Source organism: Aegilops tauschii, chromosome 7, assembly GCF_002575655.3.
Source record: "Aegilops tauschii subsp. strangulata cultivar AL8/78 chromosome 7, Aet v6.0, whole genome shotgun sequence".
Taxonomy (NCBI): domain Eukaryota; kingdom Viridiplantae; phylum Streptophyta; class Magnoliopsida; order Poales; family Poaceae; genus Aegilops; species Aegilops tauschii.
In genome coordinates this window covers 623999340-624018299 of record NC_053041.3, presented here as the reverse complement: position 1 = coordinate 624018299, position 18960 = coordinate 623999340, and the positions used below count along the sequence as shown (strand labels likewise).

Sequence of the window (18960 nt, the reverse complement as noted above, 5' to 3'; positions counted from 1 at the left end):
TTTTAGGGTCTTATAGCTCAAAATAATTAGTAAATGCATGAAAAATAACAAATGAAGTCAGAAAGGATTGACAAATGATGATGTGGCTTTGAATGGTGCATTTTGAACACACAAAAAGTCAGTGAGTTCAAATAAGTTTCAAAAAATGAAATCCCTTTGTAACAGACGAGTTTCCGGATGAAATCCTGATACTTTGAAAGAGATTGTTCGTTTTGTACACGAAGTGCATCCAGTTTATGTCGTAACCCTCTCAACTTTCTTGCACATGCTATGTGGATGAAATGATGATATCATGCCAATTTTCAACCTTTTCAGAGTTCATTGAAATGCTTTTCAATTTTAGGGTCTTATAGCTCAAAATAATTAGTAAATGCATGAAAAATAACAAATGAAGTCATAAAGGATTGAAAAATGATGATGTGGCTTTGAATGGTGCATTTTGAACACACAGAAAGTCAGGAGTTCAAATAAGTTTTAAAAAATGAAATCCCTTTGTAACAGACGAGTTTCCGGATGAAATCCTGATACTTTGGAAGAGATTGTCCGTTTCGTACACGAAGTGCATCCAGTTTATGCCGTAACCCTCTCAACTTTCTTGCACATGCTATGTGGATGAAATGATGACATCATGCCAACTTTCAACCCTTTTCAGAGTTCATTTGAAAATGCTTTTCAATTTTAGGGTCTTATAGCTCGAAATAATTAGTAAATGCATGAAAATAACAAATGAAGTCAGAAAGGATTGACAAATGATGATGTGGCTTTGAATGGTGCATTTTGAACACACACAAAGTCAGGAGTTCAAATAAGTTTCAAAAAATGAAATCCCTTTGTAACAGACGATTTCCGGATGAAATCCTGATACTTTGAAAGAGATTGTTCGTTTTGTACACGAAGTGCATCAGTTTATGCCGTAACCCTCTCAACTTTCTTGCACATGCTATGTGGATGAAACTGATGATATCATGCCAATTTCAACCTTTTCAGAGTTCATTTGAAATGCTTTTCAATTTTAGGGTCTTATAGCTCAAAATAATTAGTAAATGCATGAAAAATAACAAATGAAGTCAGAAAGGATTGACAAATGATGATGTGGCTTGAATGGTGCATTTGAACACACACAAAGTCAGGAGTTCAAATAAGTTTTAAAAATGAAATCCCTTTGTAACAGACGAGTTTCCGGATGAAATCCTGATACTTTGAAAGAGATTGTTCGTTTTGTACACGAAGTGCATCCAGTTTATGCCGTAACCCTCTCAACTTTCTTGCACATGCTATGTGGATGAAATGATGATATCATGCCAATTTTCAACCTTTTCAGAGTTCATTTGAAATGCTTTTCAATTTTAGGGTCTTATAGCTCAAAATAATTAGTAAATGCATGAAAAATAACAAATGAAGTCAGAAAGGATTGAAAAATGATGATGTGGCTTTGAATGGTGCATTTTGAACACACAGAAAGTCAGGAGTTCAAATAAGTTTTAAAAAATGAAATCCCTTTGTAACAGACGAGTTTCCGGATGAAATCCTGATACTTTGGAAGAGATTGTCCGTTTCGTACACGAAGTGCATCCAGTTTATGCCGTAACCCTCTCAACTTTCTTGCACATGCTATGTGGATGAAATGATGATATCATGCCAATTGTCAACCTTTTCAGAGTTCATTTGAAATGCTTTTCAATTTTAGGGTCTTATAGCTCAAAATAATTAGTAAATGCATGAAAAATAACAAATGAAGTCAGAAAGGATTGACAAATGATGATGTGGCTTTGAATGGTGCATTTTGAACACACACAAAGTCAGGAGTTCAAATAAGTTTTAAAAATGAAATCCCTTTGTAACAGACGAGTTTCCGGATGAAATCCTGATACTTTGAAAGAGATTGTTCGTTTTGTACACGAAGTGCATCCAGTTTATGCCGTAACCCTCTCAACTTTCTTGCACATGCTATGTGGATGAAATGATGATATCATGCCAATTTTCAACCTTTTCAGAGTTCATTTGAAATGCTTTTCAATTTTAGGGTCTTATAGCTCAAAATAATTAGTAAATGCATGAAAAATAACAAATGAAGTCAGAAAGGATTGAAAAATGATGATGTGGCTTTGAATGGTGCATTTTGAACACACAGAAAGTCAGGAGTTCAAATAAGTTTTAAAAAATGAAATCCCTTTGTAACAGACGAGTTTCCGGATGAAATCCTGATACTTTGGAAGAGATTGTCCGTTTCGTACACGAAGTGCATCCAGTTTATGCCGTAACCCTCTCAACTTTCTTGCACATGCTATGTGGATGAAATGATGATATCATGCCAATTGTCAACCTTTTCAGAGTTCATTTGAAATGCTTTTCAATTTTAGGGTAATATAGCTCGAAATAATTAGTAAATGCATGAAAAATAACAAATGAAGTCAGAAAGGATTGAAAAATGATGATGTGGCTTTGAATGGCGCATTTTCAACACACACAAAGTCAGGAGTTCAAATAAGTTTTAAAAAATGAAATCCCTTTGTAACAGACGAGTTTCCGGATGAAATCCTGATACTTTGGAAGAGATTGTCCGTTTTGTACACGAAGTGCATCCAGTTTTTGCCGTAACCCTCTCAACTTTCTTGCACATGCTATGTGGATGAAATGATGATATCATGCCAACTTTCAACCTTTTTAGAGTTCATTTGAAATGCTTTTCAATTTTAGGGTCTTATAGCTCAAAATAATTAGTAAATGCATGAAAAATAACAAATGAAGTCAGAAAGGATTGACAAATGATGATGTGGCTTTGAATGGTGCATTTTGAACACACACAAAGTCAGGAGTTCAAATAAGTTTTAAAAAATGAAATCCCTTTGTAACAGACGAGTTTCCGGATGAAATCCTGATACTTTGAAAGAGATTGTTCGTTTTGTACACGAAGTGCATCCAGTTTATGCCGTAACCCTCTCAACTTTCTTGCACATGCTATGTGGATGAAATGATGATATCATGCCAATTTTCAACCTTTTCAGAGTTCATTTGAAATGCTTTTCAATTTTAGGGTCTTATAGCTCAAAATAATTAGTAAATGCATGAAAAATAACAAATGAAGTCAGAAAGGATTGAAAAATGATGATGTGGCTTTGAATGGTGCATTTTGAACACACAGAAAGTCAGGAGTTCAAATAAGTTTTAAAAAATGAAATCCCTTTGTAACAGACGAGTTTCCGGATGAAATCCTGATACTTTGGAAGAGATTGTCCGTTTCGTACACGAAGTGCATCCAGTTTTTGCCGTAACCCTCTCAACTTTCTTGCACATGCTATGTGGATTAAATGATGACATCATGCCAACTTTCAACCTTTTCAGAGTTCATTTGAAATGCTTTTCAATTTTAGGGTCTTATAGCTCAAAATAATTAGTAAATGCATGAAAAATAACAAATGAAGTCAGAAAGGATTGACAAATGATGATGTGGCTTTGAATGGTGCATTTTGAACACACAAAAAGTCAGGAGTTCAAATAAGTTTCAAAAAATGAAATCCCTTTGTAACAGACGAGTTTCCGGATGAAATCCTGATACTTTGAAAGAGATTGTTCGTTTTGTACACGAAGTGCATCCAGTTTATGCCGTAACCCTCTCAACTTTCTTGCACATGCTATGTGGATGAAATGATGATATCATGCCAATTTTCAACCTTTTCAGAGTTCATTTGAAATGCTTTTCAATTTTAGGGTCTTATAGCTCAAAATAATTAGTAAATGCATGAAAAATAACAAATGAAGTCAGAAAGGATTGAAAAATGATGATGTGGCTTTGAATGGTGCATTTTGAACACACAGAAAGTCAGGAGTTCAAATAAGTTTTAAAAAATGAAATCCCTTTGTAACAGACGAGTTTCCGGATGAAATCCTGATACTTTGGAAGAGATTGTCCGTTTCGTACACGAAGTGCATCCAGTTTATGCCGTAACCCTCTCAACTTTCTTGCACATGCTATGTGGATGAAATGATGACATCATGCCAACTTTCAACCTTTTCAGAGTTCATTTGAAATGCTTTTCAATTTTAGGGTCTTATAGCTCGAAATAATTAGTAAATGCATGAAAAATAACAAATGAAGTCAGAAAGGATTGACAAATGATGATGTGGCTTTGAATGGTGCATTTTGAACACACACAAAGTCAGGAGTTCAAATAAGTTTCAAAAAATGAAATCCCTTTGTAACAGACGAGTTTCCGGATGAAATCCTGATACTTTGAAAGAGATTGTTCGTTTTGTACACGAAGTGCATCCAGTTTATGCCGTAACCCTCTCAACTTTCTTGCACATGCTATGTGGATGAAATGATGATATCATGCCAATTTTCAACCTTTTCAGAGTTCATTTGAAATGCTTTTCAATTTTAGGGTCTTATAGCTCAAAATAATTAGTAAATGCATGAAAAATAACAAATGAAGTCAGAAAGGATTGACAAATGATGATGTGGCTTTGAATGGTGCATTTTGAACACACACAAAGTCAGGAGTTCAAATAAGTTTTAAAAATGAAATCCCTTTGTAACAGACGAGTTTCCGGATGAAATCCTGATACTTTGAATAAGATTGTTCGTTTTGTACACGAAGTGCATCCAGTTTATGCCGTAACCCTCTCAACTTTCTTGCACATGCTATGTGGATGAAATGATGATATCATGCCAATTTTCAACCTTTTCAGAGTTCATTTGAAATGCTTTTCAATTTTAGGGTCTTATAGCTCAAAATAATTAGTAAATGCATGAAAAATAACAAATGAAGTCAGAAAGGATTGAAAAATGATGATGTGGCTTTGAATGGTGCATTTTGAACACACAGAAAGTCAGGAGTTCAAATAAGTTTTAAAAAATGAAATCCCTTTGTAACAGACGAGTTTCCGGATGAAATCCTGATACTTTGGAAGAGATTGTCCGTTTCGTACACGAAGTGCATCCAGTTTATGCCGTAACCCTCTCAACTTTCTTGCACATGCTATGTGGATGAAATGATGATATCATGCCAATTGTCAACCTTTTCAGAGTTCATTTGAAATGCTTTTCAATTTTAGGGTAATATAGCTCGAAATAATTAGTAAATGCATGAAAAATAACAAATGAAGTCAGAAAGGATTGAAAAATGATGATGTGGCTTTGAATGGCGCATTTTCAACACACACAAAGTCAGGAGTTCAAATAAGTTTTAAAAAATGAAATCCCTTTGTAACAGACGAGTTTCCGGATGAAATCCTGATACTTTGGAAGAGATTGTCCGTTTTGTACACGAAGTGCATCCAGTTTTTGCCGTAACCCTCTCAACTTTCTTGCACATGCTATGTGGATGAAATGATGATATCATGCCAACTTTCAACCTTTTTAGAGTTCATTTGAAATGCTTTTCAATTTTAGGGTCTTATAGCTCAAAATAATTAGTAAATGCATGAAAAATAACAAATGAAGTCAGAAAGGATTGACAAATGATGATGTGGCTTTGAATGGTGCATTTTGAACACACACAAAGTCAGGAGTTCAAATAAGTTTTAAAAAATGAAATCCCTTTGTAACAGACGAGTTTCCGGATGAAATCCTGATACTTTGAAAGAGATTGTTCGTTTTGTACACGAAGTGCATCCAGTTTATGCCGTAACCCTCTCAACTTTCTTGCACATGCTATGTGGATGAAATGATGATATCATGCCAATTTTCAACCTTTTCAGAGTTCATTTGAAATGCTTTTCAATTTTAGGGTCTTATAGCTCAAAATAATTAGTAAATGCATGAAAAATAACAAATGAAGTCAGAAAGGATTGAAAAATGATGATGTGGCTTTGAATGGTGCATTTTGAACACACAGAAAGTCAGGAGTTCAAATAAGTTTTAAAAAATGAAATCCCTTTGTAACAGACGAGTTTCCGGATGAAATCCTGATACTTTGGAAGAGATTGTCCGTTTCGTACACGAAGTGCATCCAGTTTATGCCGTAACCCTCTCAACTTTCTTGCACATGCTATGTGGATGAAATGATGACATCATGCCAACTTTCAACCTTTTCAGAGTTCATTTGAAATGCTTTTCAATTTTAGGGTCTTATAGCTCAAAATAATTAGTAAATGCATGAAAAATAACAAATGAAGTCAGAAAGGATTGACAAATGATGATGTGGCTTTGAATGGTGCATTTTGAACACACAAAAAGTCAGGAGTTCAAATAAGTTTCAAAAAATGAAATCCCTTTGTAACAGACGAGTTTCCGGATGAAATCCTGATACTTTGAAAGAGATTGTTCGTTTTGTACACGAAGTGCATCCAGTTTATGCCGTAACCCTCTCAACTTTCTTGCACATGCTATGTGGATGAAATGATGATATCATGCCAATTTTCAACCTTTTCAGAGTTCATTTGAAATGCTTTTCAATTTTAGGGTCTTATAGCTCAAAATAATTAGTAAATGCATGAAAAATAACAAATGAAGTCAGAAAGGATTGAAAAATGATGATGTGGCTTTGAATGGTGCATTTTGAACACACAGAAAGTCAGGAGTTCAAATAAGTTTTAAAAAATGAAATCCCTTTGTAACAGACGAGTTTCCGGATGAAATCCTGATACTTTGGAAGAGATTGTCCGTTTCGTACACGAAGTGCATCCAGTTTATGCCGTAACCCTCTCAACTTTCTTGCACATGCTATGTGGATGAAATGATGACATCATGCCAACTTTCAACCTTTTCAGAGTTCATTTGAAATGCTTTTCAATTTTAGGGTCTTATAGCTCGAAATAATTAGTAAATGCATGAAAAATAACAAATGAAGTCAGAAAGGATTGACAAATGATGATGTGGCTTTGAATGGTGCATTTTGAACACACACAAAGTCAGGAGTTCAAATAAGTTTCAAAAAATGAAATCCCTTTGTAACAGACGAGTTTCCGGATGAAATCCTGATACTTTGAAAGAGATTGTTCGTTTTGTACACGAAGTGCATCCAGTTTATGCCGTAACCCTCTCAACTTTCTTGCACATGCTATGTGGATGAAATGATGATATCATGCCAATTTTCAACCTTTTCAGAGTTCATTTGAAATGCTTTTCAATTTTAGGGTCTTATAGCTCAAAATAATTAGTAAATGCATGAAAAATAACAAATGAAGTCAGAAAGGATTGAAAAATGATGATGTGGCTTTGAATGGTGCATTTTGAACACACAGAAAGTCAGGAGTTCAAATAAGTTTTAAAAAATGAAATCCCTTTGTAACAGACGAGTTTCCGGATGAAATCCTGATACTTTGGAAGAGATTGTCCGTTTCGTACACGAAGTGCATCCAGTTTATGCCGTAACCCTCTCAACTTTCTTGCACATGCTATGTGGATGAAATGATGATATCATGCCAATTGTCAACCTTTTCAGAGTTCATTTGAAATGCTTTTCAATTTTAGGGTAATATAGCTCGAAATAATTAGTAAATGCATGAAAAATAACAGAAAGGATTGAAAAATGATGATGTGGCTTTGAATGGCGCATTTTCAACACACACAAAGTCAGGAGTTCAAATAAGTTTTAAAAAATGAAATCCCTTTGTAACAGACGAGTTTCCGGATGAAATCCTGATACTTTGGAAGAGATTGTCCGTTTTGTACACGAAGTGCATCCAGTTTTTGCCGTAACCCTGTCAACTTTCTTGCACATGCTATGTGGATGAAATGGTGATATCATGCCAACTTTCAACCTTTTCAGAGTTCATTTGAAATGCTTTTCAATTTTAGGGTCTTATAGCTCAAAATAATTAGTAAATGCATGAAAAATAACAAATGAAGTCAGAAAGGATTGACAAATGATGATGTGGCTTTGAATGGTGCATTTTGAACACACACAAAGTCAGGAGTTCAAATAAGTTTCAAAAAATGAAATCCCTTTGTAGCAGACGAGTTTCCGGATGAAATCCTGATACTTTGGAAGAGATTGTCCGTTTTGTACACGAAGTGCATCCAGTTTATGCCGTAACCCTCTCAACTTTCTTGCACATGCTATGTGGATGAAATGATGATATCGTGCGAACTTTCAACCTTTTCAGAGTTCATTTGAAATGCTTTTCAATTTTAGGGTCTTATAGCTCAAAATAATTAGTAAATGCATGAAAAATGACAAATGAAGTCAGAAAGGATTGAAAAATGATGATGTGGCTTTGAATGGTGCATTTTGAACACACAAAAAGTCAGGAGTTCAAATAAGTTTTAAAAAATGAAATCCCTTTGTAACAGACGAGTTTCCGGATGAAATCCTGATACTTTGAAAGAGATTGTCCGTTTTGTACACGAAGTGCATCCAGTTTATGCCGTAACCCTCTCAACTTTGTTGCACATGCTATGTGGATGAAATGATGATATCATGCCAATTTTCAACCTTTTCTGAGTTCATTTGAAATGCTTTTCAATTTTAGGGTCTTATAGCTCAAAATAATTAGTAAATGCATGAAAAATAACAAATGACGTCAGAAAGGATTGAAAAATGATGATGTGGCTTTGAATGGTGCATTTTGAACACACACAAAGTCAGGAGTTCAAATAAGTTTTAAAAAATGAAATCCCTTTGTAACAGACGAGTTTCCGGATGAAATCCTGATACTTTGGAAGAGATTGTCCGTTTTGTACACGAAGTGCATCCAGTTTTTGCCGTAACCCTGTCAACTTTCTTGCACATGCTATGTGGATGAAATGGTGATATCATGCCAACTTTCAACCTTTTCAGAGTTCATTTGAAATGCTTTTCAATTTTAGGGTCTTATAGCTCAAAATAATTAGTAAATGCATGAAAAATAACAAATGAAGTCAGAAAGGATTGAAAAATGATGATGTGGCTTTGAATGGTACATTTTGAACACACAAAAATTCAGGAGTTCAAATAAGTTTCAAAAAATGAAATCCCTTTGTAACAGACGAGTTTCCGGATGAAATCCTGATACTTTGGAAGAGATTGTCCGTTTTGTACACGAAGTGCATCCAGTTTTTGCCGTAACCCTCTCAACTTTCTTGCACATGCTATGTGGATGAAATGATGATATCATGCCAACTTTCAACTTTTTGAGAGTTCATTTGAAATGCTTTTCAATTTGAGGGTCTTATAGCTCAAAATAATTAGTAAATGCATGAAAAATAACAAATGAAGTCAGAAAGGATTGACAAATGATGATGTGGCTTTGAATGGTGCATTTTGAACACACAAAAAGTCAGGAGTTCAAATAAGTTTTAAAAAATGAAATCCCTTTGTAACAGACGAGTTTCCGGATGAAATCCTGATACTTTGAAAGAGATTGTCCGTTTTGTAACATGCCATTGGTGGCACGAACCGGGACCAATTCCACCCTTTGGTCCCTGTTGGTGCCACGAACCGGTACTAATGTGGCTGTGGCCCCACGAGCACCTTTAGTACCTGTTCGTGGCACGAACCGGTACTAGAGTTTCTTACTAGCTAAGCAGTTTTTTAGTCCCTCCTCGCTAGCTGAGAGGCACTAGGAGCGGTTTATAAGCCCTGAGTGCAGAGATGATGAAGAAGAGGCGCAATGCTCATGTTGCTTAGCTTCAAGCCTTGACGAATAAGGTAGACTGCATCGAGCTATGTGAAGTGCAGTCTACACTATTCCGAAAGGCTTGAAGCAAATCAACGCGCATTGCGCCTCTTTTTTATTTTTAGTCATTAAAAGCAAAAAGAATTTTCATAAAGAACTTTTTTTGATAGAAACTTTAATAGCAGAAAGAATTATCATAAAGTAAAATAAATAAGTAATTAGAAACAAAATAAAATAAAATAAATAAGTTTTTTGTTGTAAGTAGAAATAAAACAAAATAAATATAGCAAAAAAGAAAATAAAAAAACTAAATACAGCAAAAAGAATTTTCATAAAGAACTAATGGCACTAATAGAAAGTTTATATGTTTTCTAAAACTAATGGCACTAACAGACAGTTTATAATTTTGCTGACCTAAAAGCAAAAAGAATTAAAAAATAAAGCAAAAAACAAAAGAAAATAAATAATGCAAAAAATTTAAAAAACGGCCACCTATTGGGCCACCACGGCCTGAATACGACTAGAAACCCAACCTGAGCCAGGATTCAGGCCCGCAGAAGGCCCAATAGGCCAACAAAACGCACAGTGTGACATTAGGCCCATAAGCCTGCATTTGAGAGGAGCTCGAGAGGGCAGCCGCAGTGGAGCTTATAAACCACTCCGAGCCCCTCTCAACTAGCGAGGTGGGACTAAACTTTTGGCCGCGGGCAGCGCAAGGCCTTTGGTCCCGGTTGGTGCGCTGGTGAAAAGAGGCCTTTAGTCCCGGTTGGTGGCACCAACCGGGACCAAAGGGTGGGTATTGGTTCCGGTTGGAGCCACCAACCGGGACCAAAGCCTTTGCTATATAAGTAACACTTTGGAAATTTGCTGATTTCCATCGCCAGTGTCCCCCCGCCCGACGACGCCGCGAGCTCGATCTACGCCGCCTGCAGGCTGCCCCGTCGTCGTCGCCATCGCCCGTGCCCCCGAGCCCACGCCATCGCCCGTCGCCGTCGTCCTGCGCCCCCGCCGCCGTCGCCGTCGGCATCCGCCGCGCGCCCCCGAGCCGTCGCCCCGTATACGTCACCGTCGCCACCCTCCGCCCCCGGCCCGCCGCAGTCGCCGTCGCCCTCCGCCACCCACGCCGTCGCCCTCCGCCACCCTATGAGCGCCGCCCAGATCCCCTCCTCCTCCTCCCTATAATGGATGTGTAGTTAGATTTGTAATTAGATTGTTGTAATTAGATTTTTATGTGTAGTATTAATTTGGATGTAATTAGATTTGTATGTATAGTATTAATTTGGATGTGTAGTTAGATTTAGTTGTTGTAATTAGATTTGTATGTGTAGTATTAATTTGGATGTGTAGTTAGATTTGTAATTTAGTTGTATTAATTTGGATGTGTAGTTAATTAGATAATTTAGTTTTTGTAATTTAGATGTATTAATTTAGATGTGTAGTTTAGATTTTTTTTTGGTGATATTATTATTGAATATGCAAATGTTTGTATGTTCATATGCAAAGAATATATCAATTTTTTCATAGAATTTTTATGATTTTTTTTGTTCATAGAAATTGTGTATGATCAAAGTCATTTATGTATGTTCATATTTAGAAGAAAAAGAAGGAGAGAAAAAAGGAAAATAAGAAGGAGAAGAAGAAGAGAAGAAGAAGAGAAGAGAAGAAGAGGAGAGGAAGTAGAGGAGAAATAAATAAGAAGATGAAAAAGAAGAAAAAAAGAGTAGAAGAAGAAGAAATAGAGGAGAAGAAGAAGAAACAGAATAATATATTATTCTATTTTTTCTTCTTCTCCTCTTTTTTTCTTTTTTTTTCTTCGATCTCCTCCTCTATTCCTTTCTTCTTCTCCTCTTTTTTTGCGTCTTCTTCCTCTTCTTATTTTTTATCGGGTATGTCGTTGTCGATATATGTACCCCCCTCCCCGATAACTTTTAGTAAGTACTACCTAGAAAGTGTTTAATAGAATTAGTTAGAAAAATAATAGAACTAGTTAAACTAGCTAGTTTATTTTTAGTAAGTACTACTTTATTCTATTTATAGTAAGGAAATTAATAGAACTAGTTTGTTTTTTTAGTTAAAGCAATTATTCCCGCATCGACGTCGACGATGCCTATCCCGCATCCTCGTCATCGACTCGGCGGAGGAGGCCGGCTTGATCAGAGGGGCCATGTCCGGGACTAGGCTCCGCCGGGCTGGTTTTGGGAGGTGCTACCTTCCGGTGGGCGTAGGTTGGTGAGGAACCAGCCCGTCGTTGACCCGATCCTTGTCTGGTGGCGCTCGCGTGGGCCAGTGACGGTGCCGAGGCTTCCGGACACCGCGGAGGAGGTACGTCACCGTGTCAGCGAGGAGGACCAGCACGTCCGTCGCTACATGGTTGCGTTGGAGGGCAGGTTCGACAGTACCTGGCAGGTTCTTCAGGGATCTCACTGGAGCTATGATCCTGTGATGGTTCCGTCCCTTTGGGTGTTCACCGCCCGCGCCGATGTCCGTCGGGCGCTACTATTCTAGTTGTACTAGCGATGCTATATGTATGATAGTATTCGAGGTGTATTAGTGATAATATTCGGCGATGTACGGACGCATGGAGATGATGTAGTTTTGCTTATAATTGAATGCATCCTAATTTGAATACTACTTTATTTTGTGATTTGATTTTGCTTATTGAATGCTCAAAGTGGAAAACTACTCCGATCCTACTTTGAATGCTAAAATTGGAGAGCACTATGATTCGTTGATAGCTTATAGGGTTTTTGTTTTCGCAGAAATCTAGGAGCCCCCCTGGCCCCTCCATCATCCCCGCCGTCGTCCCCGTCACCGCCCCCTCCGACATCGAGGTGAGACCAGCCAAATCCTCTTTTAGAAAGATAATTAAACGATATTTCGGGTTGACTGTAAGTCTGTCGAGTCTCCACCATATATGAGAGGACGAAGAATCCCGACTGTGTTGTCATGGGGGTAGCTTCTCCTTCGTTCCCGTGTGCTAGACAATTTGGTGTAATGCACTCGAGAACGAAAGGAGGAGCTACCATCACCGACGGTCGCAAATGTCAGAGAGGAATCAGTGAGGGAGAGTTCCACCATATATATATGAGAGGACGAAGAATCCCGACTGTTGTCGTGGGGGTCGCTTCTCCTTTGTTCCCGTGTGCTAGCTAGACATTTTGGTGTAATGCACACGGGGACAAAGGGGGGAGCGACCATCACCAACGGTCGAATGTATACACCACGTGAGCTGAGAGTTTTCAAGAAAAGACTCGACAAACCGATAGTCAACCCGTGATGAATAATAATGATCTAACTTAGGTTTTTTAGTACGTATATTTAATTGTAGATGTTTAATATTTGAATTATATATGAACATAGGAAATGTCGTACTCGGACGACGAAAGTTTCCCGGGGGAGTGCGACTGGTGCCACAACGACCGAGGTCAGTGCGACAGGCCTCACCTGGACGAAGATCGGCGCTCCAGTATTAAGCTGGAGGAGACGTTCGATGTTGAAACGGTACGCAACAACGACAAGTGTTATTTTTTCGTAATTAAGCACGACTTCAACTATTTCAACGTGTACTTTTCATCTTTTACAATTCGGCTAGCTTATCCCATGCCATGCAAGACGCTACGTCTTGGAGAGGATGGGTTTTGAAGACCATGAAAGTATGGAAACAAAGAAAATTCACCTAAGGACCCATCATGATATAGATTTTGAAGTAAAGCTGTATAATTCTGAGAGCGTAACCCATTTTGTTGCAAAAATTGGGAAGCATTTTGCAAGATGTATGGTTTTGATGAGGGTATGCTTGTCACCATGGATCTTGGTGATCCTGACATCGAGCAAGACAATATGGACATTTGGGTCCTTGTTGATACGCCTCCAATTCTACCGCTATGTGAGTTTCTCAAACATAGTTATTAGCTAATTTATATTGTTCATTTCAAAATAGTTGACAGCTTATTTTCATTGACAGCTTATTTTGATTGTTCAAACAATGTGCGGAACATGGTAGACAGAACCTACTACACCGATGGCTCTGAGTTAACTTATAAGGAGAAAACTCATCTGGTCGGATTTTGTACTGATATTGAGAATTACAATATCTACAATCAAACTCCTCATCATTATGGTCCTCCATACGTGCCACTAGTGCACGTGGTGAACTACGGTAACTACTATGGAGATACCCTGGTAAGATTTCTTACTATTACGACATCCGTGCATATTTTGCATAGTTCTAAAACTAGTGCATTATCATTGCTAACTATGAAGTTATTACTATGTTTTTCAACAGATAATCCCAGAGGATTGTGTGCCTCATTTGATGTATCAGAATGGTAGGCTTGATGTTTTGAATATACAACCAGGTCATCCTACGAATCTCAACTGTCCATACCGGATTTCTAAAAGAAGTGGAGACATGCAAATCAAAGAATGGAAAAAATGTATGGACAGTCGCAAGGAGCTTCTTGGAAGCAAAAGGAAGCGAGGCGCAAGAATTGGAGACAGGATGATCTCCATTCTCCATAATGGAGAGTCAGGGTCTATATTGTTTTATGCTATTTTACCTTAAAGAGGGTATTTCGGTCCTACCTAATACTGATGATCATGTGCTAAGAACAATTAAGTAGGGTTGGTTCGATGACTGTGAGGATGATGATCGATCGTATGACTTGTTATTAATAACGAGTAGAAGTTGTATGATGATGATTAGTAGGACTTGTTATTATATATGATGATGCATGATGCGTGCATGAAGAGTTATTATATATCAGCGGGTGAAATGAACATGGATTGGATTGAAGTGAAGGCAACATGCATGTGGTGCGTGTCGAAAGTAGTACAATCCAAACTTGATCAAGTCCGGATTAGTATTACTTTCGACATGCACCACATGTTGCCTTCACTTCAATCTAAGCCATGTTTAGGCATAGCAGTACGTAGCGTTGGTAAACCAAGCACGGAGATATAAGAGAGGACACTTCTCTCTAATAGCTACCTAATAACAACCTAAATTAACCCCCCAAAACCCCCAACCCCCCCCCCCTTTCAAAAAAAACAAAAACCTCAGCTCCTGCCAGGTGCTGACGCATGGAAGCCTATTGGTCCCGGTTGGTGGCACCAACCGGGACCAAAGGCCCTCCTGCCTGGGCTCCCCGCACCGGCCACGTGGACGGCCTTTAGTCCCGGTTCGTGTAAGAACCGGGACTAAAGGGCTAGGGCATTAGTAACGACCCTTTAGTCCCGGTTCCTGAACCGGGACTAAAGGCCCTTATGAACCGGGGTAAAAGCCCCTTTTCCTACTAGTGCAAAGGACTCACAAATCATGGTCCGTGCATGTACCTAGTGTATGGATATGCAATTACATAAATATTGTGTTGGAAACATTTACATGGATATGAAACTAACTAGGTCGGATCAATGTGACCTTTGTGATTAGCATTTCTCATTTCAGGTGTTTCTGGAACCATCCAACCATTAGGGCAAGAGCTTGTTCACCGGTTTTGACTTCGAATGGGTTGGTGATATTGTACCTACAAGCAAAGCCATGTGCAACTCCTTGAAAGATCTTCCCAAAGTAAGGTATCTGCAACAAAGCGATATGATATGAGGCTAGGTAGCACTTTGGTCAAAAAGAACTTCTGACCAATCATGTGAATTCACTTATGAGATGGTGTATTGAAGTCTTTCGTCAGTCTAACACCATTTTCATAGGCCTACCCTTTCTTTTATAAACCTACCAAATCCAGTCAACAAAGTTCAGAATTACACATCCACGGTTGTACCTCCATTCTTATTTACTTGTCGAAGAATTGTTACCGCGTCAAACTTTCTCAACATACAAAGTAACAATGTGTTTTATTAAATTATTGTAGAATGTGATAATTTTATTAGCATATCCTAATCCAAATTAAAGTTGAAAGCCAAATTGAGTACGATTATGAATACTTCATAAAATCGTAAATTTGACATCAGAGGACATAGGGAGTAATTTCACACTTCAAGATTAATCCAGCTACAACTATGTCAGGAAATATGAGGCCTTATTCGATAAAAATAGTTATATTTCTTCTTTCGGTAATGTTAACAGTGAGATGTGTAGCAATTATACACACTATGATATTCTAAACATGGATCTTGTGCTTCAAAAAACTATATTTCAAACTTTGGAATAACAATGCGAGCATAACTATGTTAATGGCATCAAGAGTCAAGAAAATAAAAAACTCACCTTATCACTTCTTTTACGAAGGACATTCAAGAACTTATATATGAACTTTTGTGGTGTAGCTGGGTCATTTTCACCTCCAAGGATTTCAATGGGACACTTGACCTCTGAGTTCCAGATAAACTTCAAATGTGAACATAAGGGAGTCACACTGAAACTAACAACCTCATAAGTAGAAATAAAAGTGCACCTCTCATGTCACCAACAATGACTGAGTAAGGATGGGAGATGACAATTGCCTTCACCTCATTCATTTTCGCTATCTCCACTGCGAACTTTCCTGTTGGTGCAACATAACAAAAGGATTGTCGGATTAAGTCTAAGATGAAAGAATTAAAGTTGATTGTATTATGATTGCTTTCAGTAATGTATATTGATTTCACTGACCACCCCAACAGTATCCTCCAACTCCAAGACTAAATTTTCGCTCTTTTCTCAAGGTTGCAAATATTGGTTTAGCATCTTGAGCAGCTTTTACCTGTTAGATAAACCAAGTAAATAAGATAACATTTGAAAAATTATCACGACAGTAAATCTATTTCCACCAGAAACACTACAGAACTTCAAAAAATATACCGGTTTCTTTTGGAACATACCACTTTGGTTATAGTATACTCCAAGGTGTATTAGACTAACAGTCGAGAAAAGCAATGTAAATGTTCAATAAAAAGTCAAGGGAATGTTATTATTGGAATATATTACCGGAGAGTGCTCACTGAGCCATTGTGTGAGGTTTTCACCTGGTGCCCCCGTTAAAGGTTGCCCATTAAAGAAATCAGGGACCACGACATAGTATCCGGCTTCACCAACTTTGTCTGCTATCTTCCTTCCTTGTCATGTTAAACATTATTCACAACCTTACATGATTTGAAATTGATTCATGGACGACACTTATCCACGAACGATAATTCATGCCCAACAACACCAGTATCAGCTAAAAAAAACCGAGTAACCTCCTCCCTACACGCTCGCTGCTGGCTATCCACGTACAATCCTGCAAGCGTCGGCCATAAATTTGTCCTGTGTATAGCTAGCAACGCTCTACACGATTCCTACTTATAGATGAATAGATATGGGGATAAAGAAGTTATTGAACGGCACGACACTATATGCATGCTCATGTCACTTTGTACGTATTTAATTTAAACAGCAGTGCTACTACTTCCTTTGGAGGACCAGAATATTAGTCCGACACAGGAATTTAGGTAGTCAATTTAATTAGCAAAACATATACTATATAATACAATAAACACATATTTAGAAACCTTTTTGACGACAAATCTATAAAATACCTTCGATGACATACAACCCATTTTTTGGTAATGAAATCAAACACCTAAAACCCATGCATGACCTGGATCCCCATCCGAAGGAAGTATCGTGCTCTGCTTTTATATAAGAGGAAGAAAGGAAAAGTTGTTGCCCCCACGGCATGTACACACTATATCCAGGACATCCATTTTTGCGTTGAATTCTGTACGCATAAATTTACTTTTCTCTTCTTCGAAACAAAACCATGTATAAACTTGAAACTTAACAAATAGTGTTCAGTGTCTTTTTGATTGAAGAAAAATACATAAAATGATCAGCAATGGATTGTCGAACCTCAGCAACGGCGCTTCGAATCCTGAAGAAATGAAAATGGAATAGCCATGTTCATGCAGTTCTTCTTCACACAAAAGGAAAACAAGCCATATATGCACAAAAAAATTGCACAATATACAGTGAACCAACATGTCCCATGTACAATTTAATCAAAAGAACTAACCGTAGACGTCGGAGGCCAGGACGACGGCCTGGTCGGAGTGGATGGCGCCAGTGACGTAAGCCTTGTAGCCGGCGAAGTCATGGACGACCTTTCCCGCCTCGACCCTGGCGGCCGTGAAGTCCGGTGGGTTGTCTAGGCACTGCGAGTGTGGTGGGGTGGAGGCTGCTCTGCCGGCGAGCACGGCGAGGCAGAGGAAGAACGGGTACAGAACCTCCATAGCCATGGCTCCCTAGCACACTCAGTTTGATGTGCGGTAGGTGGACTACTCGACTTCACTGATTTGCAGCTAGCGGTAGGTGGCATGGAGGTTTTCCTTGCGGGGCAGTGGCGTGGAAGTTGCCACGTTGCTTCGTTTCTTTCCTATTCTTTTCTTATCTTTTGGTGCGTGGACTGTTCTCTGCTTGGGCACATCATCTTCCTCCTTTCTGTTTGACACCAGGGCTGATGAGTGCGATACCAGGTCGTTTTGTTCTCGCATTTAATGGCTGAGGCTACACGTTAGTTGACTGACTTTTTCAAATCGCGTTGGTCGATTTTTTCAACGTACAATCGAAATCCAACGGCGCCCGGCCTTTCTTCTACCTCCATCTCTTCTTATTCTCCAGCCTCCGCCTGGGCCACCGGCCGAACTGCCTGCGACCACCACCCGCGGCCGGCGGCGCTCCCGCGCCGCCTCGCGGCCCCGCCCTCCCCGAAACCGCCCCCACCGCCGGTCTAGCCATCGCCCTCGGCCATCCCTCTAGGCCCGCCCTCGTTTAAGTTTTTTCTCCGGCGAAGTGCACCACCACCCCCCCCCCCCCCCACTGCCGTCCACCACCGCCCCCACCCTGAACCCTAAGATAGATACTGGGGTAGCCCTCCGACGAGCCCCTTCCTTCTCCTTCCTTACCTCCGGCTCACTCCAGCCATCTCTCGAAAACCAACTGACCCTGTTTCAAAATCAGTCGATTGACATTTAGCTAAACTGCATTTAATTGACCTGACCCACCGGCCACCGCCCGCTGAACGGCTCAAGTGCCGCCGATCAGCGGTCCTAAAGCGGCAGACCCTACAACTTCACACAAAAACAGGTGCGCAACGGCTCAACAGAGCGAGTCATCGACGCTGGGCAAGGCGGCTAGGCTAGGTGACGTCGTCGACTGCGGAGGCGCGGAGCGATGATGGCTGTACCGAAAATCGTCGGCGCCCTTGAATCACAAAGAGTGAAGCCTGAAATAAACCTCAAGGTTGGAGAGGCCGACACGAATGGACCATCACCTTTAAATCCCTGAAGTTGGTATCATGTACTTACAGATCCCGGTCAATCCTGACCGTGCATGAATAAAATCTTGTTTGGTGTAATTGGAAAGGTCTGATCCCAATCAGGATTGATTTCTACAGTGACTTACTACATGGGTCCACCTATCATATGCATCTCCCCACGAGCTCGCTC

At 39.1% G+C, this 18960-nt stretch overlaps 1 protein-coding gene across 3 annotated transcripts; it reads right to left on the bottom strand.

Annotated features, from left to right (window-relative positions):
• Positions 1 to 14835: 14835 nt before the first annotated feature.
• Positions 14836 to 17850, bottom strand: LOC109786281 (endo-1,3;1,4-beta-D-glucanase). 3 transcript variants are annotated; one of them, XM_020344861.4, is made up of 7 exons: positions 17529 to 17850; positions 17366 to 17387; positions 16463 to 16586; positions 16148 to 16238; positions 15951 to 16040; positions 15764 to 15867; positions 14836 to 15065 (listed from the first exon to the last, which is right to left on the bottom strand). In XM_020344861.4, exons 1-7 carry the CDS (start codon positions 17749 to 17751, stop codon positions 15027 to 15029), a joined length of 693 nt encoding a protein of 230 aa, XP_020200450.1. In that variant the 5' UTR covers positions 17752 to 17850; the 3' UTR covers positions 14836 to 15026. The 3 variants fall into 3 exon arrangements, with proteins under 3 accessions (XP_020200450.1, XP_020200449.1, XP_073361555.1); XM_020344860.4 differs by having other exon boundaries at positions 14836 to 15118; positions 17529 to 17843; XM_073505454.1 differs by lacking the exon at positions 17366 to 17387 and having other exon boundaries at positions 14836 to 15118; positions 16463 to 16590; positions 17525 to 17822.
• Between the last annotated feature and the right edge of the window lie 1110 nt (positions 17851 to 18960).